Below are 26,733 nucleotides of genomic sequence, written 5' to 3'. Positions count from 1 at the left end.
CAGAGGTCAAACACAAAGGCCATGAAGAGGAGCAAGGACAAAACAAGAGGAAGGGGGAGATAGAGAGAGATTCTCCATGCAGAGCTCACAACTCAAGTCTCCTACAATCAGGTCAGAAGCAGCTTTTATCTTTACGTTTGTCCAATATTGCAATTTAAAATCGAAAGCAATGAACAGCTACAACTGGGTTGATGCGAGAGAGAGTAAGAGAGAGAAATAAAAAGAGAGTCAAGGTGCTTTTTGGAGCGACAGGGAGGGGCTGTAAATAAATTGCTTGTTCGTTTCCTTCACAGCTAATCCCTGATAAGAAAAGGTTACACAGAGTGCTGCACAGCTGCAGCGAAGGAAGAGAAACACGTAAAAACTTCATTGACACAGTCTCACAAACAGAACAGTCAGGTTGGCTATGATTAATGAGGAAGTGTGAAGATCCCTATGCTCTTTTTTTAAACACCACAAAGCTGCACTTATTCATTTCTGTGCAGTCATAACTTAGGATTTACTAGTCACCCAAACCTCTAAGCAGCGCTATAAATCTGTGCAGATATCACACTGGTGTTTAGCAGTAATAAAAGGACACTGTTTTGCTTCTTGAAAGACAGGTACCCAAACCGGCTTCTCAGGTCGCTGAACTGTGTCCACTTCTAACTTTATAGATAGACTAATTACAATGTGGTAAAAAAAGAAAGAAAAAGAAAAAAAAAGCAGAACCTGCGTTTTGTGAACGTAAAACAGGACTTGTGGCAAATTCGAACTGTTACAGTCATTTAATTTAAGGCTGTCTGAAAGCTCTTTTGATACAATAAAAGGCATAATTTTTTGGGGAACCTGATATCATCACCTCAACTCTGTCTGAAAAGAAAAATCCTATACATCAGGGAAAGAAAACAGTTGTGAATTTAGTCTACATTAATATGTATTTTGACAAGTCAGAGAGGAAGGTAGAAGGGACAGAACGTATATTTTTCCTGCACAGTCTCCATCTGGGAAACAATCAAAACAAGAAGAGTGCTGCACATGTGCAGTCAGCTCGCTCACAGGTGCTGCAGTTTGCTCTATTTTGCCACCGACTGCACAGACGAGAGGCAGAGTGGTGCAGGAGAGCCAGACTGAATTCTTACGAGGCAGTGCTGCACACTATTTGTCTAAAAAGTTGCCAAATTTGTCGATCGACACGTTTGTAAAATAGCGGAGAGAAAAACTGTTGCTGAAAAGTTGCCGCATTGACAAAAACGTGATGTGAACTGAAGTGTGACGTTCGCTGCAGCGGGTGAGAGGGACGATAGCTGGACTGGCTGAGTTTAAAGGTCAAAGTAGCAAATGTTACCATGACAACCAGTTCAACTAAGATGGTGAACATTTTACCTGCTAAACCACCAGCATGTTACCACACTAACATTAACATTCAGTTCAAATGAAAGCTGTCTTGAGTTTTAATCCACAAAGGGGCCAACAACGTGTTTCCTGTTTCATGTTGTTGAGGACATTCTCTCGAACAAAGAAAAAACAAAACATTGTAATAATCATCTGCCAAAAAACAATCCATGTTTTCCATGTTGCAAACATAAAACCCTTTGAGTTCAGCCCTGATTAAGACTGATAACATTGTAAACTGTTATCTTACAGTAAAGGTTAACAATACAACACTAAAGTGTAGAAAGCATTTCTGATTTGTCAATCATTGGCTTTAAAGAGACAAAATCTTTGTTCCCATAGGAAAAACGTATTTAACAGTATTTCAATGTCTTTACTGGAGTGTTGCATTGTCTTTCAATGAAGGAGCAGACAGAGCAGTCCAAAGCTGAACGTATATAGAAACATCCCGCCTTATGTGGCTGAATGTGTGAAACCAAGTGTACTGGCTTGGAAACTGTAAATCGACACAGATATGGTTCCACTGAGTTTTTCTCTCTTTCAAAGTAGCGGTTGCCCTCTCCTTGTGTCTACACCCTAATAGATGTAACACCGTTACTTCTAATCCATTAACAACTCAGAAAATGACATGGATGAGGGTCAGACTGGACTGAAATTGATCCCATTCATCACAACAGCCTCTGACTTTATGGGAGAAATGGTACTTCAATAATAAAGCTATAAATTCTTATTCCACTCACCACTCCCTATCCTCTTACAGAACAACACTATGAATAAAACATCAAATCATTCAGTTCTATGCCACACAATATTCTCGATATGGTACTTTATGAATAATGTAGTAGTGCTTCTTATTAATGTGGGCTTTCCTTGGTGGTGAGGTAATTCTGTGCTAACAAACACACATCTTGTGCTCTAATGTCTGCCCCCAAGAAACTGCATTCTGAATGCAGTTAGATCCAGAGCCCGATGAAATCCGTGTCTGCTGCATAGCGCAGCTTCAGAGCTGTTCAGAGCCAAGTAATCTAATAACAGCTAAGCACAGAAGTGACATAACAGGCAGCTGTGTGTACACCATAATCTACTTCTTACTATAGATCTAACTTTATGTAATCAGAACTGTGCTTTTAATGCAAATTTCCATCTATCTTAGTTTTGATGATCAATAATACTCAATTAGCATTTCATTTGCCAAATTCTTAAAGTCACTTTGTTAAAACTGCTTCACAAACAAAAGCTTTTTTTTTAAAAAAAAAAAGCCAAGAGAGCATTGGACTGAACTGATTAAAAGTCAAATTATCTTCTCAAGGACCTTTTCAAATCTGAAGTCTAATCATTTTCGTGTCAATACACACATTGTATTGCTCAATAATCGCACAGTGTACTGCAGCAACTCTCTCAGAGATAGAAACACATTGTAATGCCTTAGATGCATCTGAGTGAAGATGGGGATATTGATTTGCACGTTCCAACGGGATAAGAGGGACGTTTCTTTTCCATGTAACTGGAAATAAGACTAAAATAGCGAAAGGTGAGCTCAAAGACAATGGAGCATGATCAAATGATTTTAAAGAAGGCGACAACAACAATATGATGTAAAATAATATCGCTACTCTAATCTGAGCATAAGCCTTTCCTCCGCTCAACTGATGCATTAAAGTACACACTTCAGCTCCTCAGCTGTTGTCTGAGGGGCTCTTGATGAGAAATTTCCAAAATACAAGCAGATTTAATAAACAGCACTCCTGACTGCCGAACACATTGAAGCCTCTAATATTCATGATAGCACTATCAGATAGTTTTTTATAGCCTTAGCAAATCATATTCATCGTGTCTACTGATGGGTGAAAAACATGGTTTGTTTCTCTCGTTTCATTGATTCATCTTTTCCAGCTCCCCACCTATAAAAACCTTAAATCCTAACCAATTCTGGAAAATTCCCATTCCTTCTTTCATTACTTTTGAACAAACTAAACTACAGCGTACACACTTAATGTGCTTTGGCTCATTAAAACTTTATCAGGTGGTATTAAGCGGAATTTTTATTTTATTTTTAGTAAATCAGTCACAGTGAATTTTGTGTACATCTGCCATGTATTTAGTTTGTTTCACACCAAGACTATATAAAGATGAGTTGCCACTTGTTACAAAGTAATGTGTGCTGTGACATCACCACAAAATAACCTACAATCTTCAGTCTTGTAACAAACGTTTGTTGTGGATTTTAAATTTCAGGAGAAAAGATAATTAAAAGATGTTACTCGCCGAAGCTGTGCATTGTCAACTTTATTTTTAGCTTTATGCACATAAGTGACTGTTAAATCACTCTTACAAGTTATAATAGCTCAACACAATTTGAAACTACAAAATATCAGAGAGACAGCTTTGCAGGGGAAACACTTTCTTGGTCTCGCACACACTAAATTATAAACACTAACCTGATTGGTCGAGGCGAAGTCAAGGCCTGCTTCTGGCATACCCAGGAACATGGTGTCCCCATCCAGCTGGAAAGAACAAAAAGCAAGAGCAACAATGTCAACAAACTAAAATCAAACATAGCAAACACAGAACAGCCAGTCATGACTGGAGATGGAGGTAGCAGATAAGTGGAAAGCAGCCAACCCATACTCAATCTGCTCTCTTCCTTTGAAATTGAAAGTCCTTATAGTCACGCAGAGGCTTGGATGAGCTTATATTTTATAATAACTGTCTATAGGTTATGGTATTTATATATTAATCACCAAACGATGCTCCCTTACTCAGTTGTAGATCCAGTTAGGTGATCAATGACAAACATTTTTCACATATTACACCTACACCTACCACGTGTGCTTACAGCTTTGATTGTTATGTTGCAAGTAGTCGATAGTTACATAACTTGCTGTTACCACATAACAGAAAATATAAGTTGTTTGTATGAGAGCAGGGCTGCACGGTGGTGTAGTGGTTAGCACCGTCGCCTAACAGCAAGAGGGTTCCTGGCTCTGTGAGGAGTATCCATGTTCTCGCCACTTTTTTTCCCTACTGTTGCATCATATTAAGGCCAAGAAGCACACTTTAGTTTACTATAATTTTTTTGACGTACAAATGCATCATTATATTTCCATTGTCTTGAATATAATCTTTGAGAATAAACCACAATATCACTTCAAAGTACTTTTAACTCTTGCGGGTTAGCAGAGACTTAAAAATAAATGGCGATGCTTTAGTTGCAACAATAGATGAAATTAAACTCGAGTTGCCATCTCATTATGAGAGCCAGAAACGCCAGAAACTTTGCTGCTGATAGCAAGTCCCGTTCAGTTTGGTGTGTGTCACTGTTTGGGCTTTACAGTATACTGTGAATTTACCATCTTCCCCATATCAGCAAGTACTATATAAATATCACAAAAGACTGCTTGGACCTATGATAAATTATGTCAAATGGTAGGCTAACACTGGCGTATTAATGAGGACTTCGTTCAACTTAGAGGAAGTTTTGCCATGTTTGGTGCATAACTAACCAGCGTGTACAGCTACAGAAGTGAGTGCACTCATCCTTTACCATACACTGAAGTATTTATTTATATATTGCAAGTCTGCAATATTTAACAAAGGTGTCACATATCGCATGTTCTCCTAATATCATGCAGCCCTCATCAATATGTACAGCACATTTGCCCACGGTTTAGACAAAGCTGACAAAAACATAAAGTACTTTTTCCTAAAGATGGACAAAAAAAGCTTAAACTGTAACGGAAAAGGTCAAAGAACCAATAGTATTCAAAAGGATAAGACAAGTCAGTATATGGTCCCATCTTTAAGCTGTAATCAGCAAATACTTAGTTTCATTATCTGATAAATGTGAACTGTCATTAGAAAAAGTGAATCATGTATAGTTGTTATTAGTCACAAGCTTAAATGGTACTGAATGTGAGAAGATGTGCTTCAATCTAAACACCAGTACGGCATTTAGTTACTATTAGTCATCAAACACTTCATCTCACGCAAGGAAGGGGGAAAAAAAACGAGCATATTTGCATCTACAAGCCATATTCAAATAATTCATGGTATCCCAAGAACATAATCATCGTCTCAGTTGACAAACACAAGAGGAACATTTGAACAGGTGGGTGGAACTAAAGCACTGTCTTGTGTACACTAGCGCACACACACACACACACACACACACACACACACACACGTACACACACAGGTGGACAGACAGGTGTAGCTGCCCGATCCATTTGCCAGCTGTTGGGTATTATGCAAATGAGGTGTAGGTTTACAGAGTCAACAGAAAGCCAAAATACAGAGTGATGGACAGTAGGCTGTCTTTTAGCATCTTGTGGCACAATGGACTCTTTTACAGAGGAAACCTTTTTGCACAAACATACTGTATATGTGCTGTTTCAGCTTTTAAATTTCAAATAAAATTGAACCGTATTCATCATACTACTTGCTGACAGCTGACATGTTTCATAAATTAGCAATTGTTCAGTTTAAATAATCAACTAACTAACACAAAGCACCAAAACATCCTTTTTTAGATTTATTTTTATTTTAGAGTATGAATATTAAATATTCAACAATTAATGAAGTTTCACTGTTAATAATTCCATAAAAGTCAAATTTTGGGGGATTTGGACAGCAAAGCTGTCCCTGTTCTCTGATACTCAATAAACAAAAGGTTGACTGACATCTAAAGGTGTCAATTGCAAACTGTAACCACAGATCTCACTCTTCTTTTCCAAGGTGGCTGCAGAAAGCATTACAACGCCCGCTTTGGTCTGAGGTTTGTTCCTTCTAGGCTACTGTAGCAATATGATGCTGTGACATGCTAGATAAGATCACCTAATCACAATTAATCTTATTTACACATGATTCTACTATAATAAAAGAATAATAATCTCTCCCAATAGACTGCGGCTGATATCTGAGGGCTATTATGTTGAACAGTATCATAATATTTGGCTTGAGCAATAATTCACACACAGTAAAGCCCTAATGACAGCACTTTAAAATGTTTATAACGATATCCTGCTTGGTATTTACATATTTCTCTTCGCAGTGTGCAGTGCAAACCACACTCAGCAGGAAACGTTGCCAGAGCTTCACAAAGGCTGCTTGTGGATGAGTTTCCATTTAAGTTGGTAGCTCATAAAACTATGTGCTTTGTAACTTCCTTCACACCAGCACAACCAGTTGCCCCAACCCATCCCTGAACCAGCTCAACCTGCTTTGATCTATAGTTTAACTTCAGCCTGATGCCAGCGTTTCCCCTATACGCCATATGACTGCATATACTGATACAGGCCTAATCTTATCTCTTCAGAAACTTAAGATAAGTTTTATAACATATTATTGCACAGATGCTGTATATCGAAGTCATTTCACACACTAGTGAGTTAGGGAAAAACTTTGAACTCACCACATAATGTCAGTAAATCAATTATATCACAGAGTGAGAGAAATCTTGTTTGTGGATTTAGCAGAAGGAAAATGCCAAAAGGAAAAGCAGAGCAGGTCAGATAAGAGGCAGATGAAGAGCAAATAACATTACTCAGGCTAATGACAGCTCATTACCTAAATGTGAGAGTAATATACATGTGTTCATCCCTCAAAAAATAAGCATTGACTCAAACTATTTGAAAGTCAGTCTAAAATATCTGCGCTTTTTTGAGATAAGCCTAACCTGAGTCTGGTGATAGTGACGAGGATGCTCGAAGCTCTGATGGTGGTGGTGGGGAGGCTTGTTCTGAAAACACTTCAGTTTGAAAGACAGAGGAGAAATTACAACTATTATCAACACACTTTCCACATTTATTTGCATGGAACAACAAAAACAGCGGAGCTAATCACTGGATACTGATGACTAATGACTGTAAATCCTACAAATGTCAAACATCACATAGAAAACATACATGCAGTTTATTTGATCAGGGTGCAATTAGAATCATTCTGTGGTGGGTAAACTAAGTGGCTAATGTGCTCCCGCTATCCAAAGGACAAATATAGCTCTCAACCTACAATAAGTACCGTGAGAGGAGAGGAGATGAGAAAGAATGAGGGCACAGAAAAAAAGCCAGTGGAGAGAAATGGTGATGATTTCTTTTCAGGAGGCGCTCAGTGTGAGAGTCAGAGTGGAACCTATTACGCTCTTCATTAACTCAGAGGAAAGGCAGACAGAGGTGCATCGCTGTGTCTGTCAGGGATCGGAAATGATGCACTTTCAACCAAAACTGTCTTAAAAGTTACTCAATTTGACAGATATGTAGCACTCTTTCCTGTTAATAATGAGCTTAGTTATCACTGGTTCGCCACATAGGAAACACTTCAAGTAGCGAACGGGTGAAAAAAAGATCTCGACAGAGATTTCCCATCAGCATCCAAAAGCTCTTTTCATTTTCACTGTAAGATGGGAGGACCATAGGTCACTGAACCGCCACCCGTCACCAGGATTAAAACAGGTACAAAACATATTCAGCTACATGTTAACACTCCACTATACTCTACAGATTTTTATCCTTAAAGTTCCACCTCAACTTTTTTAACCAAAACAAATTCCATCCATTTTTACATCTGTTTTTTTTATTATTCAGAATTAAAGGCGGGGTAGGGGATCTTTTTCTGGAACATTTTTTTACATATTGCTTGAAATACTCTTCACACCCCCATTGCAACCAATTAATTAAAAGTTTTGACACAAATATGAAAAGTTTTAGTGGCCTCTAGAACGTACAATCTAGGAAAAACAGTATCCAATCATTGTGAACGGACCGTTCACAATGATTGGATACTGATGCCGTCTATCAAACTGCAATCTGCTCCTCCCTCCCCCTCCTCCCCCCCCGTGCGCGTACCCTGCTCCGTGAACGAATTACACGTCCAGAAGCTTGGCAGGAAGCTAAACTAGAGCCAGCTTGGCTAGCACCTAGCATTATTAAACGTATAGTTAGCATAAACTAAATACTAAATACTAAATACGGCAACGATCGATGCTTGCTGTCAGAACAGCGCTCGTGCACCTTAGTGCTCGTGCGCGTTCATGTACTCTAGAGGCGTGCCTTCGGGAAGAAAGTGAAGAAAAGGGTTGGGACTTTTTACCGGTGTATTTTCAAAATGCAGCTTCGCTGGACTCAAAATCCAGGATCTCCTACCCTACCTTTAATGTCGAACTGCGGTACTAAACTCGCACAGCTGCCGCCCTTTAAACACAAGGAATTATCATCATGCAAAGTGCTATTTCATTCTGGATAAACATTGTATGAGATAACAGTCCAGTAGGAGAGCAATTAGCAGGCCAGCCACTGACATTTCTCTAACAAATTGGACAAATTGGTGCAACAGACGTGCAACGCACACCTGTTTAATGCCCTGTTATTATCTTTGGGTGACATTTGTGCAGCACAGCCCCTTCAAAATGAATGCTCTGCCATTAAAAACCCTACTGCCCTATTTTCTATCACATATGTTTGATCATCTACGTTTCTTTAAAGTCACACAAGCCAGATGGGACCTTGTGTTCGTTTTTTAGGACGACTGTGGTTCATTTATTTTACTTTGAATAAACTGTTAGGAAATATACAGCTCATAACTGCAGCTAAGCTAAAAAAAAAAGCCTGCTACAGGCTGAGCTTTTCTATGAATATGTATTGCTTTGCTTGTTGTTATTTACTGGTAACAGAGATATCACACATTTTTTACATTGAATGTTTGTTTGGTGTCACAAAAGCCGTGAGTGTGTATCTTAAACCTTTCAGTAAGAACTAAAAAATATTGCAATGACTTTCTCTCTCCCCTCCTCATGCCTATGCTTCTCTGTCTCTCTCATCTCTGCTGCTCCCTCTCCATTTCTGTGTGTGCATGTCTGTATTTGTGTGGGTAAAGCAAAGGTTTGAATAACAAGCAGCCAGCTAAGTGGGTCAGGGTCGGAGGAAGGGGGAGAAAGAGGGGGAGATAGACTATTAGGATGACAGACAAGGACAAAGGAAAAGAGAGGAATACAGCGTATGAAGGAAAAAAGGAGAGGAGTGAGAAAAAAAGAGGTAGAGGCTGAGAAACTGAATGTGCGGCGAATGAGGGATGGAGAAAGAGGTAAAGGGTGAGGTAATGTTGAGAGAGAGTGATGCAGAGTGAGTTCAGAGGATGAAAATGGGAGGAGTGTGATTTTCACTCCATTTTCCAGAGACTGGACTGTCATCTGGTTACCTTTTGAACTGAATTGAAGAGATTCATAGATGCTTTTAAAAATGCATTTTACAAAAGGTTCGTGAACTGATTATTCAATCTGTAGATTTAATCATTTTATATCGAGTGGTGAAATCTGAAATGCAAAGTAAGGTAATAAAGTTCTCGTAATTACTTTTTTTTTCTTTTAAATGACAAATGACGAGCAGCTGTTTGGTTTCTTTATGCTGCAAAAATTATTTTTGGGGATTATTATTATTATTGAATTAAATACAATGCAACACAGGTGAAAAATGTCTGATTAAAAAGAAAAGGCATTTTAAAGCCTTAAGCTCAATTTATGGTCGGTGACGCAAGACGCAACGCAAGACGCAACGCAAGACGCAACGCAAGACGCAACGCAAGACGCAACGCAAGCCCTTGCGCGGTTGCAAGCCCCCCCTTGCGTGCTTGCGTGTGTCACCTTAATTTTCTAAACTTCACGCAAGACGCAAGACGCAAGACGCAAGCGCAAGCCACTATCTACATCACATCCGGCGGCGTGTTCATCTTCCGGTTTCATCCCCTAATAAAAGACCGCTGTTTTCAAACGCCAAGGTAGAAAGCGATGAAGAAGAAGCGTGAATTTCCTGTCCTGGCAGGCCTTCACCGCCTGTCCTGGCAGTGAATTTCCTTTCATCATAGTTCTCTAAGGTCGTCATTGAAAAAACCCGCTGCTCCACCTACTGTCCTGGCGGTGAATCGCCACGCAGCACACGCAACCACCTACAAAGCAAAATGAAGCCTAAACGTCTCGAGCCATTAACGCAAGCACAAGACGCAAGCGCAAGGGCAGTTAAAAGAGGTATAAATCAGGCTTTACACGACGATCACAGACTTATAACGAAGACATTGTACATGCAGGTGTTTCATGGATGGTTAAAACACAAAAACGTGTACAGTAATAGAATGTCACGCAGTCCGAATGACTACAGTGTTGTGTTTGACTTCCTGTTCAGATAAAGCTTACATCAGTGTTGGGAAAGTTGCACCTCCACAAATCTGTCAAAAACACATTGTAACCAACTTTTAGCACTGTAAAAGGTTTTGGGTGGTGCAACTGTTTGGTTGGACTGGATTGAATGAATTTTAGCTCCAAGCACTTTAAAGTCCGCGCAGTCAGATGCAGACGGAGAGACAAAGAACGACTTATGCTTTGTTTATGTGAGTGTAGAAAAGTGAGATTCTCGCAGCTGTGATAGTTCAGCTCAGCAACTGTTTATCTGTCTTATCTCTGTCACCCTGACAACAATATAAACAAAGGTTTATTGGCTAAATGTTTCACCCTGACTGAAAATCTAGATTGTATGTGTGTGTAAACACTCCTCTCTGTATGCATGAGGTGAAATTTTATTTAAAACAGCTGCCTGATCATTTTGTAAGTCTACATATTGACTTAGTGGTACATATTTCAACATTATTGTTCCAAAGAAAACATTTAAAAAAAAATTTCAATTGAATTTTTTTCTGCACTGGACTCATCTAAGAGAAATCCAGGAAGCAAAACAGTCTTTGACGCATTCAACCACTTGTTAACGAAGTTATAAAAAAGAAAATCTTTCTTTTTTGTTTAGCCTCTTAAACTAAACCACAATTAACCAAATCAACTGACAAAAACAAAAAGAAAAAAACTTTTTCCCACTCCCAATACTAGCATGTTTACCCTCAGGACTCTGTGGTGCACAACACTCTGATAGAAGTGGAGTCGTTTACTTTGAGACCATATGCGTTTTGCGTTTGGTTGTTGCAGATCAAACAGTTCAGAACAACATTAGAAATTTATTTGGAGTCATCTCAGTGGAGATTTGTTGAACGTAGGTGGAATATTCACTGTTAGATTGAGTATTTTGGAGAAGAAACAAAACATCGGAACAAAAGTTTTGTGTTACCTTAACTCACAATGAAAAACTTCCGCAACCAATAAACGTGTGTGACTGTGATGTTACTGTCTACGACATTGTTGACATGACATACATCAGGTAACAGTTTGTGTGTGTACATTTTAGGAGTCATAATCTTGACCTGAACATATTTGGGGTCTACTGATTCAGCGACATCTGTTGTTTCCTTGCACTGGTTCCTGATAGTGTTTGAAGCTTTACAGTGCGAAAATCTGCAATTTATGACAAATTTGTAGAGTCAGGAACGTTTCTTAAATCCAACTGGAAGCAATTCGTGAATGGCAGTAAAAGGTTTCAGATAAGGAAGTAGCATATGAGAGGAGTTCAGTTCAAGATCTCACATTTTCCATTGTCTGCACAACACAGAAGCAGCAGATAAACCAACAGAGAAGTAGAAAAGTCCCTTTAAGTAACAAATAGTGAGTAGGGGCAGAGAGAAGCAGGGTCAAAACAGAAACAACTTTACAAATCTAAAGTGTTACAACTTTATTCCAATCTATCCACAGCAATTAGCACTTCTCTACAACAGCTATGATTGCACGATCGTGAACAAAAGCCAGTTGCAACAGAAAAATGGGCTCCAACAATTACTGAATAATGCCACGGGAGCTGATCCAATCTCGTCCACCACAAGTTAATTGATCCAAGTCCTTGTCACTAATACAGTACACACACACACACACACACACACACACAGAACAATGCAGCAATGATTGCAGTATGTGATTTGATTGCAATATGTTTGTTTTGGAGCCGAAATCCCGATAATTAGTCTCTTCTGGCAGCGCACTGTCTCCGCCCATCTGTTCCATTTGGCGTCCCTCCACCAACAAGGAGTCCCTCATCGCTCTGTCCTTGCAATTTTACCAACTGAAGCGCTTTCACACAAACCAACACACGAGCAACAGTACCGATAGTCACCCAATCACCAGCCAGCTTGAAGGGTGGGGGAAAGCAGAGAGGAGTCTGGTGAGATGTTCCCTTATAAGAAAGAACGCCAACTTGAACAGACGGACTGACAGATTGACTGCTTGTGTTCTGATAGATAATTAGATAAAATGACGGCACTTTAAATGGTTAGAAAACTGGAAGACCCAACAGCAAAACTACTGTACGTGCAAAAAACTGCTGGAAGAGGGCCATAGGGGTAAGATAACTGTAAATGTACTGAGCATCTATTTGAATAGCTTGGACTGAAATATCGAAACACTGCTGATACATTGCAAGATGCATTGGAGCCAAATGTCTTTGTGTTATTAGATCTGGTGAGGTTTTCACTCTGCGCCACTATAGAAACACCAAATACCACAACACTCACACATATTGCGGCCTGATGCAAGGCATTTTAAATTCACTGACAAATCCATATTAATTCATTTTTGTAATCCTGACTGACAATGATTGTTCCTTAAAAATGGTAATACTTCCTTTCAGGTTCTGTGAAGAGTGCATTATTTTTCATAGTGGAGAGGATTATCCTGTTTATGCCTTGGCTACATGCCAGCCCTCACAATATACAGTAAGTTCAGTCTGCCAGCTCATGCGGAGAAGATTTAACATTACATGAAAACACAGTATGTACCCTGCAGGTATACACTAAGCTTAAGGAAAAAAAGGGTGTGATGATGATAATGTTCTGTTCTCCTAGGCGACTAACACATATCATGTCTGGTTGAGTTAAAGGGAGTCCTCCTGTTTTGGTCAGGTTACTTTGGGCTGTCAATCCCATTCCAAGCTGCCCCAGTGTAAGCTATGGGTTTGATGCAAATGGACCAACTTAAAGATTGAATTGGTAAGCAGAGACATTTCTGATAAACTGCCCCTGGGTGCACATTATTACATAAACATTCTGATATGTTTGTTTTTTTTTAAGCTTGGGTCACATGAGTATGATGATAGCTCTGTGGGCAAAAGTTTAAAAACTGAATCTCTGATAAGTGTTTTGAGTAACTCCTATAAATGGTAGAATCATTAGAAGTGAGAACTGTCCTGCTGTGAGTCACTGAAAAGTTTTGAACATTGTTCAATCTGTGAATTTTCAACAAGTTTGTACACTTATAGGGGGAATACACAACATTTTTCAGCATTTCTCGGTACTTTCACGCATGACACTGATGCACAACAGAGGCGTGTTTGAAAAGACCTTAAGTCCAAATCACTTTTCACTTTTCATGATTCATTTACAAAAGAGAAGACCCTTGCTCGTGAGCAAACACAACGCCGGAAAGATTTTCTCCAAACATTTATTGTCAAGCAGCACTTCAGCCTGGAGCACAAAGGAAACTCAGAAACCTTAAAATGTTTCTATCACAGCAGATATCTTCTATCACAGTATATCAGTTCCTCTAAAGTGTTGCTTAATCCATGACATAGTGACAGTGAACCACCAATAACAACAGCAGGGCCCTGAAACTGAAGCAGCTTAATGGAATTCAACCGTGATTCAATTCATTATTTACAGCTGTGGTTTTCTAACTGTTAAACTACTTAATGGCCGTCCAATCTTATCCTGAAAGAAGCCTACTGATCCCACAGTGCCACCACTGCCTTACATTTCCTAGCAAGTCTATTTGGGAAATGACTACACAGCTTGTATGCGAAACCTGAGTTAATTTGCATAAATTGCAACATTTCCCTCTTTAATGTTGCTAAGCCTTGCAGCACCAACCGCCTTCCCGCAAAACTTTCCAAACATCACCAGGATCTCTTAGGAAATTAGTAGGGACCAAACTTGTGTCGCTCCGTGTTCACTTACTATGTTCAGTAAGCAAAAACTACAACGATGATGCCACTAAGACTGATTCTATCATTTGCATGATTTGAAAACACCCACTGTCTTTGGCAGATGACTGTGTGAAAGATAGAGCTGGAACAATTCAATCTATACAGCACATATCTTGATAAATACTTCTCTCACTTACTATCTCTTGCCTCTGTTCCTTCTGAGCTTTCCACATTTTTCAAACCTCACCCCGTCTTCTGACAACTTTGCACTGTTTTCATTCAATCTAAATCCTCCAGTCCCTTTCTTTGCCGTGTTCTTTCCACAGCGTTCTCTCGTCTTCTATATTTGCTTTAGAAATACCTCACACAGCTTTCATAATCATTATGTTTACATTAGGCCCTCTGTCTCTCTCTTTCTCCCTGTCCCTCTTTCATTTCTGTCTTCCTGTCTTGCATGGGGCCTCAAATTGAAAAGAACTATAACTTTACATGCTTGCACCAGAACATGTAATGCACATCATTTCGAATAGGCTTAAGTGATGTCACAAATGTACAGTTCTGGATCAAATGCGCTGCCCTTATTCATATTTGTAGAAAAACGGGGCATGATATCCAATCAAAGCTTAGCAGCTTTAGCATGGCTAAACTATGCACAAGTCCCAGAAACAGGGACACTAAGCTGGCTGCTGGCCACAACCACTCAGACACTTTTCGTGTTAAAATGGCTTTTTTCGACAAAAAACACCATTTTCAAAATCTAACGAAATTTAAAGCCACACAGTAAGAAAACTGCTCTCCAGCACACGTTCATGTGCACTGCCATCTGCCAGTACCACCGAGCTGATGTCAATTAAAAATACATGCAACATAAATTCTACATAACAGGTATAAGACTATAAGACCGTGGAGGGAGTGTGTGGCATTCAATAAATTCCAGACTGTGTCACTCAAAATTGTTGTAACCCGAAACAACATTAACTGCGATGTATACTCACACAAAAGAGCACAAGTGTATGTGAGACCTGTCGAGGTTTGAGATACCCAAGCACAACCACCTCCTCAACTTGATTGTTATCCCATCTCTTTCGGTCTTACTGTTAATCATAGCCATACTGTTCAGTTGCTTTTATGATGAAGTTAACAAAACCATCTGACCGGAGAGAGAGAACATATCTTGAGAGAAAGGGCAGTCTGGACAAAAATGAGAGTCATTTCCCGTTTGACATTTTCCAGATTAAAAAAACTCTTTAAGATTAACAAAAATCCATTAAAACACATTAATCATTTCCTGACACCTATCTCCCACCAGCTCCATTAATGTTATACACTACTGTAGGCTACAAATACAGATCAATTTCATTATCCTTTAATCTGCAGATCAACTTATAACTCGTAAGCAACAGAAAACCAAAAAAACACCCATTATACTATCCTGCAGCCACAGTTGATACCTAAAAGGAAAAGTGGGAGATGTTCAGATTTTAAAGGCATATTTTCTTTTCTTTTTTTAACGTTCCAATTTTGTTTGAACAATCAAATATCAAAACAAATACTTTTTGTGGATCACATCACAAAAACTAGAGTTTCTGCAAGGAAACCTAAACATGTTGTCAGGTGAACAAGTCTGAATCCATACGCTATGTGATCTGTGTTTTACACAGAAAGAAAGAGTATCATCTCCCCTCCTTACATTCTCCCTCACATGCAGCGAAATGTGAAGTATATGCAGTGCAATACATTATGTTTAATGAGTATGTGAAAGAAGGGTGAACTGAGGTTAATTCTGGATCTCTAACAAGGCACTGCTGCTCTGGGTTTGAGGGTTAAACCCGCTGAATACAGTCACCACATTGAATTAAAAAAAAAAGCCAGCCAAATATATGTACCCAAAATAATTAATTAAGGGTTAGACTGGTCATCATTAATCCCAACGATAGGTATAATATACGGTGAAATCCAGCCTCCTCAGTGGTATTTCTGCAGATTTTTTTCCAGTTTTATTGAGGTGGAAATTCTCGACCACCACTGTTATTACCGCTTTACATTACACATCTGTAGGACACACTTCTTCTGCCTCACTCTCTAATTCCTACTCCCTTTTTTTGTTCCTCAACTGTTGTTTTTTTCTCCGCTTCCTGCTTTCTTCTTCCACTTCCTGCCTCTCTCCTTTTTTTCCCTCCTCCCCTCCACATTCTCTCTCCCTTCTTCTCTGTTCCCCTTTTGCGGTAATATGATCTCGTCTATCAGGTCGACAGAGCCGTGAATCAAAAGACACGCAGACAGAAATATAGTACAAACCTTGGTGGCCCCACCCCCACAGCACACACTCTCTCTGTCACTCTTTCGCTCTCTCATCTACGACATCCCTACCCCCAACAACCCTCTATCTCTCTCCAGTCCCTACCCCCAACCACACAATTTGCTCTCTCCACATCCCCAACATCTACCCTCTATCTCTCCCTCCCGCTTTCTGAAACAAGTACGCTCACTAGTAACAACACATTACTGTGCCTTTCCACAAATAACGTGATTCTGAGCCTAAAAACAGGCACCCTGGTATTCTGTATGGAGAGTTTGGTCAATAAAGATAGTTATGGGAAAAGAAAACTAAACAGAAAAACAACTACTAAAGACATGTATTTGATATCCTTTTTAAGTCTTATCGATATGTGAGACTTCACACTCATTACATTACATTACAATCAGCTAAAAAGCTTGTGGTGAATCAGTTCTTACTTTTAAATTCCTAAGAGATAGTTTGTACACGGAAACATCAGGATGTCGCCTTTAGGACGTGTTTAGAGAATTTTTATACACCAAGTCAAGAATCGGCCGTCGGGCACGTATGGAAATCTGTACTGTAGAACTCTGTCGATGCAAAATCAACCTGTTGCGTTGGGTCTGTTGGTGAGAACGCTCACTTTGATTGGCTGGTCAGCGTAGCCAACAAGAGCGCGAAAAGGGAGGTGGCTGTGACGGCAGATAGGAGACGGCTAACTCAACATGTCACATACAATCTCTTCTCTTTCATCATCCTCGGTTCTTCAAATATGGCAACACTTCCACAAGAGAGACGGGTTTAGTACGACGTTACAGAAAACACAAAGCTCACACTGCTGTTTGTGGTTTTTTTTCCCTTCTTCTTCTTATGCATAACATACATACTACCACCCCCTACTGCAATGGTGAGTCAAGTCCTACAGCAAAGACTGTACGTCCTGGCAGGCAGTTGGTAACAGAGTCGAAACGATCCCACCTCACATGTGCTTACGCGCATCAAGCCAGCATCGCAGAACTCGCCACTCTAACAGTGCTGCCATCACTCAGCTGTTTCAGCGACGTTGGATGTGTATAAGGACACAGTGATGTGGGACTGATCCGCCTCTGTCGGGCATTTGTGAATTACCGGGAGGAACAGCGGCAGGTTAACACGGACGTCTTTTTCGCCAATGTGGCGGAACGTGTGAGTGAAAGAGTCTTAAGTCAACATCTTTGAGAGCCAAAGTTGCTGAATGTCACATCTAAAACACTTTAATGGGTAATAATTGCAAGGCGTTTGCTTTTTTGCACTTAGTTGAAGAAAAACTAACATTGCAAACTGCATCTCTGGAATAACACAAAATGCTTTTTCTTAGTATTTAAGTTTTTCACCTTTTCCAGCTGCTGCACATCTATTCTATTTCTACACTGCCTTGTGCAAGGTACATAAAGTTTTTAGCTGTTCAGGTTTTTTTCTAAAAGACCTCGGGGCTATACTGAGGAGGGATGTTGATAATTCATTGTTATCCAATATAATTAATTGCTAGTAATACTTCACTGTGAGCATCACAGAGTTGTAATGTTTATGAAAACAATTTGGAAGAGTCCAGTTGGACTCTTTGTTGATTAAAACTACAGCGTAAAATTTTATAATTTCCTCTGAGTTGCTGTCCAGTGCTTTATGGGTTTAGCTGGATCTTTGAGGCTGTTGGTAATGCTAAACAAGTAACTTTGAAAACTACGGGAGTCTGGCAGCTGTGTGTCAGACAGGACAAAGTAACACTGCTAGCATTGAAGACTAATAATTACACATTCTTCTGACAAAATAAACCAAATTGTTATGATAATCAAACTATTGATCATTAATGTGGGTAGCAATCAAGTCAGGAAAAACATTTAGAGATATGAATCCCCAAAGTGAATATAGCTAAACATGTTGAAAAACAGAACTGTCCATCCCGTAAAGTACTTAAAATGTGCTACATATCCAGTACCTTATATTTAACATGAAACATGTATGCAGCGAAAGTCAGTTTACAGAGGAAACGTCAGCGGCTGTTTGCGAACCAAAGGTGTTATCCACAGTTTAGTCGAGGCCGAAGTGAAGGAAAACTGGCCCATTAGTGGAACGGGGAGCACCTAGGGAAGGATGAGATAACTGGCCTCACGATAATCAGTTCGGTCACTAAGTTGTGTGCCACCCAATCAAAGATAAAAAAATCATATTTGGATTTTACCAGGCTCACTTAGTCCATGACACATGAAACAGATAAGGGTGTAAAAACAGCCAGTAAAAAAAAGAGCTCAGCTATGTAATGTCAGTGTTAACACACAAGAGTTGTGTCTTAATTTACGGTACTGAGTAGAACACACATATAAAACGCTTGGTCTCTTACTTTTTCATCCATTTCCTTCAAATCTCAGTTTACTCCCCTGCTTCGGCGGTGTAAGTGTGAATGTTCTGATTGTTTTACTTTGATTACTTTGGAAACACTAAAACTGTGTAAACATGTCACATCAATGAAGCTGAAAGAAACAGAATTTTAAAAAAAATGAAGAGAGAGAAAGAAGAGTCCACACAGCAGGAAAACAAAATGGTTGTTTGCAGTTTGCAACTTCTGTACATGTTCTCTTTATGCATCTGCTTTCAAATCTATAGAACCATCAAACAAAAATGTCCTATGGTACCGCACCAAGACCGAAAAGAGGTCCATAATCTGTTGTTAATTGTGTTGGCTGCACACATTAGTTGGACACAATTAAATTGTAAAAAAAATTGTCACTGTCAAATGAAGGCGGTCTGTGTGTCTTCAGGTTCACAGACATTCTGTGGAGCATCCTTCAGCATAGTGAGACAGGTATGTTGAAGACAATTAGTGAACCTAGGATTCAGTTTTCCCGTTCCAGCAGTCGATTTGAGCCAGACACAGGATCCCTACCAAGTCCAGGTTTCTGTTGTGGATCTGACCCTGACCTTTGGCCTTTGCTGTGGTGGGAGGAAGACAACTGATCCTCCAAGACACTAATCAACTTGAGCATAACAGAGGCAGAAATGAGAGGCCCTGCTGTGAATTCTGGTGAAGATAATTTATTCGAAGCAAAGAAAAAGATTGTGGGGCATGGTCGTCTCATTTCTGCTGGTTATGTATCACATTCTCATGACCGCATCTCTTCTGATTGGACTAAAAAAACGAGGAGCGCGTTTAAACGCAATTAACAATAATTACCAGTGGAGAAGTTTTAATTATAGGTGTCATTACATTATTGACGAAAAAAGGCCAGAGTAAAATTACATATCAGACGGTGAGAGGAAGAACTGAGCAGCATTAAAATGTAGTTACCTTCAATGGCTGCGTTAATTAACTGGAGTCAAATAAGACGATTAATTACGACTTCATTAGCAGGGCAAGAAACAAGAATACACAGAGCGGGGAGAAGCAAAGATAGTCAGAACAAGACGGTACAAAATGGCTTTTATCCCCTAGTAATGTCAAACAGAAACACCTTACGAAAAATACTTTTTCCGACTCTCCCTCCTTACCTTGTTGGTCCCAAAGGCCGGGTCAGGGTAGGAGAGCTGCCCCAGCCTGGTGTGGTCTGATGCAGCCAAATGCTGCGGAGGAGGTGGGTAAACTGTTACATCCATGGCTGAAAATACATCCACGTCTCCGTCTTTCTTTCTTTTCGACTTTCTCCTCTGTAATTTGGGAGCCACTAAAACAAACTCGCAAAGTTAAAAGGTTTTTAGTCTCTTATTGACGACGCATAGAAACAACGTCCAAAGAAAAGGTTTGTTTAAAAATGGTTGGCTCGGTTCATCAGTAAAATGAACCTATATCTAGCTAAAGTCTGAAGTTTAGGATTGATGCTTTTCTCTACACGCCGGCTTTCATGCTCCTGTAACTGCTGCTCTGGGGAGCAAAGTTCCCGGTATACGCACTTATGTCGTTAAAAAAAAACGTTGGAAGGAAATTGAGCCCTTTTTTAAAAAACGCAGTTTTCCCTCCTTTTGTCAGTACGTATCCAGTTGCGATGTGTGTTTCGGACCGGGTACGTCGCTGAACCCTGTCTGTCCCCGCTTGGGACTCTGTGCTTCACGTTTTCCTGCTGCTGCTGTTGTTGCCGCGCGTGTGCCCGGTGCTCTACTGTCTCGCGGACCACTCATACAAAGAGCTCCTGACACAAGCTAGTGTGAGTTAGCCGCAATGAACCGGAAGTTTTATTTCTCACAAATTAAAAGCCCTTGTTCGGTCCGAACAAAAACAAGAGGATGGAGGGGACGAAGCAAGCATGACTACTCAAAAACCCAGATGAACACACTCACTAAAACCGGATATTTCAGTTTTGTAGGGAAAATCATTCTTTGAGAATCCACTACATAGAGTGACTTTATTTTGCTGGCACCGCAATATGTTGCTAGGTCTACTTTGGCAAAGAGAAAGTCGGTGTTGAACGGCAGCACGTACTCCATCTAGAGGAGGAAGAGTATAGCAGGTCCAGGCTGGTCTTTCTGCAGCCAAGATGAATGCGCTCCCAGGGTTTACCAAAAATGTGGAAAAAGAGATGGAAAATGTGTTGTTTTGTGTTCAATACATCATGCTTTAGCTTAAGTCATTTCAAAACAATATTTTGCTTTGGGTGTTTGCCTATTGTATATTCTATGTATATTCATTGTTCCATGATTACAGTCTGTGGGACTTACATGATTACTTAATTATTTTCTTATATAAAGTCTTTCCAAGGCATCATAATAGATACTGCAAAGCAAATACTTTTTTTTTTTTTAAAGCAGAAACTGGGCAGTCACAAACGTGAAAACAGTTGATGAGTCCGTTTTTATTCAAACTCCTATAGATATTTTATTTATTGATTTCGTAACATTTTGTGCAGTTTTTACAGTACAAGCCTCGTAATAGTTTGTAAAAGCTAATTAATGGCAATGGACACAAAAAAATACAGATCATGAAAGAACAATTTCTATTTTCCATTTTGGATTTTTCCACAGATATTGCACAAGCCATATTTTTCATAGTAATTTGGAACCAAAGTTTCAGCTCAGAGACTGGGGAACTAGGTGAGATTGGAGAACTAATCAGTTCAGTTCATGGGTTGACAAACAGATATGAACAAGTGCCCTGTTTTAAGTAAAGAGCAAGGATCTTTTAAAACTCTGAACTTCACAACATGTGTTTGTGGAAGTGCATCAAGGCACAAACGAAGGAGATTGTCAAGGACCTCAGAAAAGATTTTCTCATCAGGCTGGAAAATGTTACAAAATGATCTCTTAAGAGTTTCAATTCCACCAATCCACAGTCAGAAAGATTGTGTGTGCTAGTGGTATCGTGGTCTGGGCCTGTTTTGCTGCAAATGGAGCAGGGAAGGCTTGCCATGACTGATGAACCTTTGAATTCTGAATTGTACCAAAGAAGTCTAAATGAAAATGTCAGGAGGTCTATCTGCGATCTGAATCTCAGGAGAAAGTGGGTCAAGCAGCAAGAGCATGACCCTAAGCACACCAAAGTCAGCCAACCAAAGAATGGTTAAAGAGAAATAAAATTAATCTTGTGCAATGGCCAAGTCAAAGTCCTGACCTTAATCCAACAGAAATGTCGTGGACCTGAAGCAAGCAGTTGACGGAGGGAAACCCAGCAACATCTCAGGTTTTAATCTATTCTGTTAAAAGGAATGGACAAAATTTCATCAAAGCGGATGAGTGGGACTGATTAACAGCTACTAGAAACTGCTGCAGTCACTGCTACAAATAGCCACAACACACACTGGAAACAAAGATTAAACCATTTTTGCCCCACTTACTGATATCAAATATTTCAATATCATCAGTAGAGCAATTATTATTTTGCGTTATTTTTCTAACTAATCAGAACTTTAAGGACCCTTTTGAAAATCGGATATTTTAAGGTCATATTCAAACAGAAATATCGAAGTGTTCAAAAACTTTCAAGCGTCACTGTACAAACCTCACCCCCACAAAGCTGCCCATTAATGGAAAGAGGTGGGCATGAATGTCAGGTTGCTGATATTATAAAGTTACAGATAATTGGATACAGACACCTGCTATCCAACACCGGAAAAAGTGTGGGAGGAAAGGAATCCGGTGAGCAGTTCAGACGGAGCTGTATGATGGTTTCTTACATTGAATATACACTGTTTGTGGCCATTCCAGCCATACTATAATCTAACAAGCTCCTGCGGAATTTTTGAAAATGAAAAGGAATGAAACTACAAATACTGCATGAAAGCAAGATGCTAAATCATTGTCATGTAGTTGCGAACTACAGGTGGAATCCTAACAAAGGGAGTCTTCATTGTGCCGTGTTGCAGTCGCAATATCTTACAGAACTTAATTCATCTTCTGCAAACATATAAATAATTATGCAATTCAGAACAAACGTAATGCATGAAAATGAATAGAAACAAGATAGTTCTGCCTTTAGAGTGGTTACTGCATAAATGAAACAGTGAAACAGACTGTGTGTTTCGGAGAGAAAGAAGGAAAGACATTCAGTACAAACTGATGCAGACAAAATGTTGATTTCTTTTCTGCCAGGCTGATCTTTAATGGAATTTTTCTACAAATATATACATATACACAGATGCACATAAACAAAGAGATCTTCTCCCACCCACCCACGCACACATGCACGCTCACACATGCCCATTTCTCAGACTCACACTCATACAGTACACTCAGACAGATGGCCACACTTGCGTATGAAAGAAAAAAAAAAAACAGCTCACACACATAAAGTACCTGCACAGACACACATAATTATACCCTTTATGGTAATACAGGCACACATGTGGGCTACAAGTGTAAGTATATGTATATGGTCCAGTCTCTCACACAACCACACATTTAAGGAACATTTTTCGTCCATTAAAATACATAAGAATGCACAGCAGAGTTTCTACACACACAAAAATGTACCATAAGCTGCATTTTCTGCTTTATCACACATACATACATACAACACAACAAACAAGCCCACATATACTTAGTGAACATACAGTCTAAGTCGCCCATCCCCCACATACACACATACATATATGCACCCCTCCCCTCAGAAAAAGGCATAATTCACTTCCACATTCTCCTCCCCCACATACAGTTCCTCTCTATAAAACTCCTTGCACATTCACACACTATAGGCACCAAACGCATATATACTTTCAAAACACTTATCCATATATGCACCCTCTGGTGCAAAGGCACACGCGTGTGCAAACACACACACACAGACATACAGACTGTGATTTGAACACAGTTGCAAACATACAAACACCAGCTCATGTCAACACAAAAAAACACATCCACAAGTGAAGCACAAACGCACTCAGTCTCGCTCTCCCTACAGTTCTCAGATTCCCATGCATGAACCCTGCAACTTATAGGTCGAGATCGTAATGTACTGTAGCATCTGAATGATGTGTGGCTCCTCATGTAGGGGGATTACATTATAGATTCATAGGACAGCAATCCACCCCGGAGTGAAAACAGCTAGCCCTTCAGGCTTTACAGTTTTCCAGTATGAAAGAAATGATAAAAAGAGGGGGGGAATGAGCAAAAAGGAGTTATTAACAGATAGTAGGGGTAGAAAAATCTATCAGGACATTAAAATATACAAGAGGAATAAGACTGTTTGTAATGCTGTGAAAAAATTCTGATTTAAGACCAGTTTGGGTTATCTAAGTTTCAGTATTTCAGAAGGGTTCATGTTTAAAGGACCTTATATCCTAAATGCCACCTTTAGAGATTTTTTTGCCCTTTGCATCATTTTATATAGCTAACTGACTGTTCTCAGAACGCAAACCAGTGAGCTGGTCGACATAAATTACTGAGTTCAATTAAGCCAAAGTGAAACGAAGAGTTTATTTTGATGTACTCTGTCTGACTACCTATATAATTGTGGATTAATTGTCTTTTCTAACCATGGCCCACAGCTAATGTGTTAAAAAGAACAACATGTGATAATATCCTGCCACTGAGCAAAAGCAGAGTCAAAATATTAAGGAAAGGTTGCAGCCATCTTGGATTTCAGTTGGTGGTGTAATTTGAAATCCTTGTCAGTGCAGTAGTGACTAGTTCCTGGAGTCGAGGTATTGAGGCTGTGTATGACTGCTGTGTGTTTGTCATTTTCTCAACAGATAAAAGAGTAACTGCACGTCAAGAAAATTTCAAATTGAGTAGACGTGCTCCTAGTTTCCATCCATCCATCCATTTCTATTCCCGCTTAATCCAATTCAGGATGGGGAGGGGGCTGAAGCCTATCCCACCTGCCACTGGGCAAAAGGCGGGGTACACCCTTTTTGCTAGTCCATCGCAGGGCCAACACGCAAACAAAAGAGACAAAACAACCATGCACACTTTGGCTCCTAGCTTGCTAGATATTATAATCTAAATATTATTTGCTTACTGACTAAATTACTCTTACTGTACTGTGCAACTCATTTGTTGTTTAAAGGAGACAATGATATTGTTGAGGGAAAGAAACCATCCTACTACCTTATTCAGAGCAGCTGTCAAGCATAACGCCAGTGATCTTTATCATAACATCAAATAACTAATCAAAGATAAACTCATCAGAAAAACAAACGCTTGAAACAGATTGACTCCTTAAGAAGTAGTTTATGTGACATAAACCATATCTAGAAAAAATTATGGCTCTTGTCCCTACTGTGGCCATGAAGTGTATTCTCACATGCACTGCAGCCTGTAGAGCAGGGCAAGGTTGAATATTTAGGTTTAACTCCTGCCACTGTGATTTGAGTTAGATACTATTTGGTCTTACTTTAGAATCTGGATCGGGTATTTGGATGCTTTGATTGTGATTGTATTCTGGCTGACAGTGCCAAGTGTCGCACTGATATTTCAGTTGGCTCTGGCTGGTGTGCTTTTTTTATGTGCAGACCAAATAATTTTAAAAGCTTTTTGTTAAAGAATACAAGACGCATAAAATAAATAAAATGAAATTATTTGTTTCGCATTCATATATTGTAGATTGTCATTGATATTCAGTACCCAGATGTGGTGGCCTTCGCAAAGATAATGCAGGCGTGGTGCTGTTAAATTAACATGAAGCCCACTCTGCAGTCTGTAATTTGACCAACAGTTACAGCTTTTACAGCTTTAACATTAACTCCTCCAGTTGAAATGACCAATTTTTAAAATGGTGAAAATGATTGGAGTCCAATTGGAGGATGAGTGCAGTGTTAGCTAAGCAATGTTTTTGGTGAATTTAGTTCACTTTTAAAAACTTTTCCGATGGATTAAAGTCAAAAACAAAGAAATGTACCTTCTTCAAAGTTTGACTTTAAAAAAAAAAATGAAATATAGCCATAGTTAGTGGAAGTAAATGTTTAAATGTTGAACATTGTCTTTCCATGAAAATATCTCCACCTGCTTGCCTGTATGTTTTGTATGCTTCATATATTGCAGACGCATTGAAATTACATTCACTATTAATATCCGTGTAAAACTGATGGTTTTCATTGTGGACAAATCTATAGAGACACTCAATATGCTGTAATCAAAACCCTGCAGTATTAGCAGCATGCTTTTTGCATCTCCATCTTGCCTTCTGTGTGTTTAACCCAAGTGCTGCTCTGGAGCATTTCCAGTTGTGAGAATGTGTCTCACATGAGAATCTTTGTGCTCTCATGTGTGAAAATGCCTGCTTCCAGCCCTTCGAATCACTCTGCTCAGGTTGACATTTCTGTCTGATATCAGGCAATGAAAACACTTCAGCAGGTGAACAGAAGGCTCCAACATCCAACTTTCTACCCTCTGAGCCACAGCTGCTACAATAATTAAACACAGCAGTGATTTTAATGTTTTTTTGGGCGCATGTTGATTTTAGTAATCAACATTTAGGGGTCCCACGGTGGCCTTAATGTTAAAACTCGAACCATGTCGTCATTGTCTAGTGTCTAGCTGGACTTTTGCTGCATGCATATCTGGATTTTTCTCTCAGCATTTCAAGTCATCTCTCTAACATACCCCAAATAGTGACAGGAAACGTTGCAGGCATTTTGCCAGAGTTTCTTCACTTGATTCACACTGAAAGACCAAAAAGAATGGAAAAGGTGGCAGACAAAAAAGACGACGAATTCCTCCGACTGCGAATGACAAATGCATCGCATTAAATAATATTTTATGATAATGAGTCATATCCCTTAATTGTTTAGTTAAAGCCTCTATATTTTCTCTCAGAACATGCATATAGATGTACATTATTCTATCTTATTG

At 39.5% G+C, this 26,733-nt stretch overlaps 1 protein-coding gene across 4 annotated transcripts in view; it reads right to left on the bottom strand.

Moving 5' to 3' along the window:
• Positions 1-20,607, bottom strand: part of tox (thymocyte selection-associated high mobility group box) — a 42,157-nt gene extending 21,550 nt beyond the window's left edge. For 2 of the 4 annotated variants that reach the window (XM_075483739.1, XM_075483740.1), the window contains exons 1-3: positions 20,008-20,607; positions 7,049-7,120; positions 3,813-3,878 (exon numbers count right to left, since the gene is read on the bottom strand). In XM_075483739.1, coding sequence (XP_075339854.1) covers positions 3,813-3,878; positions 7,049-7,120; positions 20,008-20,112 — 243 coding nt within the window. In that variant the 5' untranslated portion in view covers positions 20,113-20,607. The remainder of the gene's footprint in view (positions 1-3,812; positions 3,879-7,048; positions 7,121-20,007) is intronic. The other 2 variants (XM_075483741.1, XM_075483742.1) reach the window with 1 other exon arrangement.
• Positions 20,608-26,733: the final 6,126 nt, after the last annotated feature.

This window comes from Odontesthes bonariensis, chromosome 14 (assembly GCF_027942865.1).
Source record: "Odontesthes bonariensis isolate fOdoBon6 chromosome 14, fOdoBon6.hap1, whole genome shotgun sequence".
Classification (NCBI taxonomy): domain Eukaryota; kingdom Metazoa; phylum Chordata; class Actinopteri; order Atheriniformes; family Atherinopsidae; genus Odontesthes; species Odontesthes bonariensis.
Note: the sequence above shows the minus strand (reverse complement) of the source record. Positions and strands in the feature narration are given on the sequence as shown.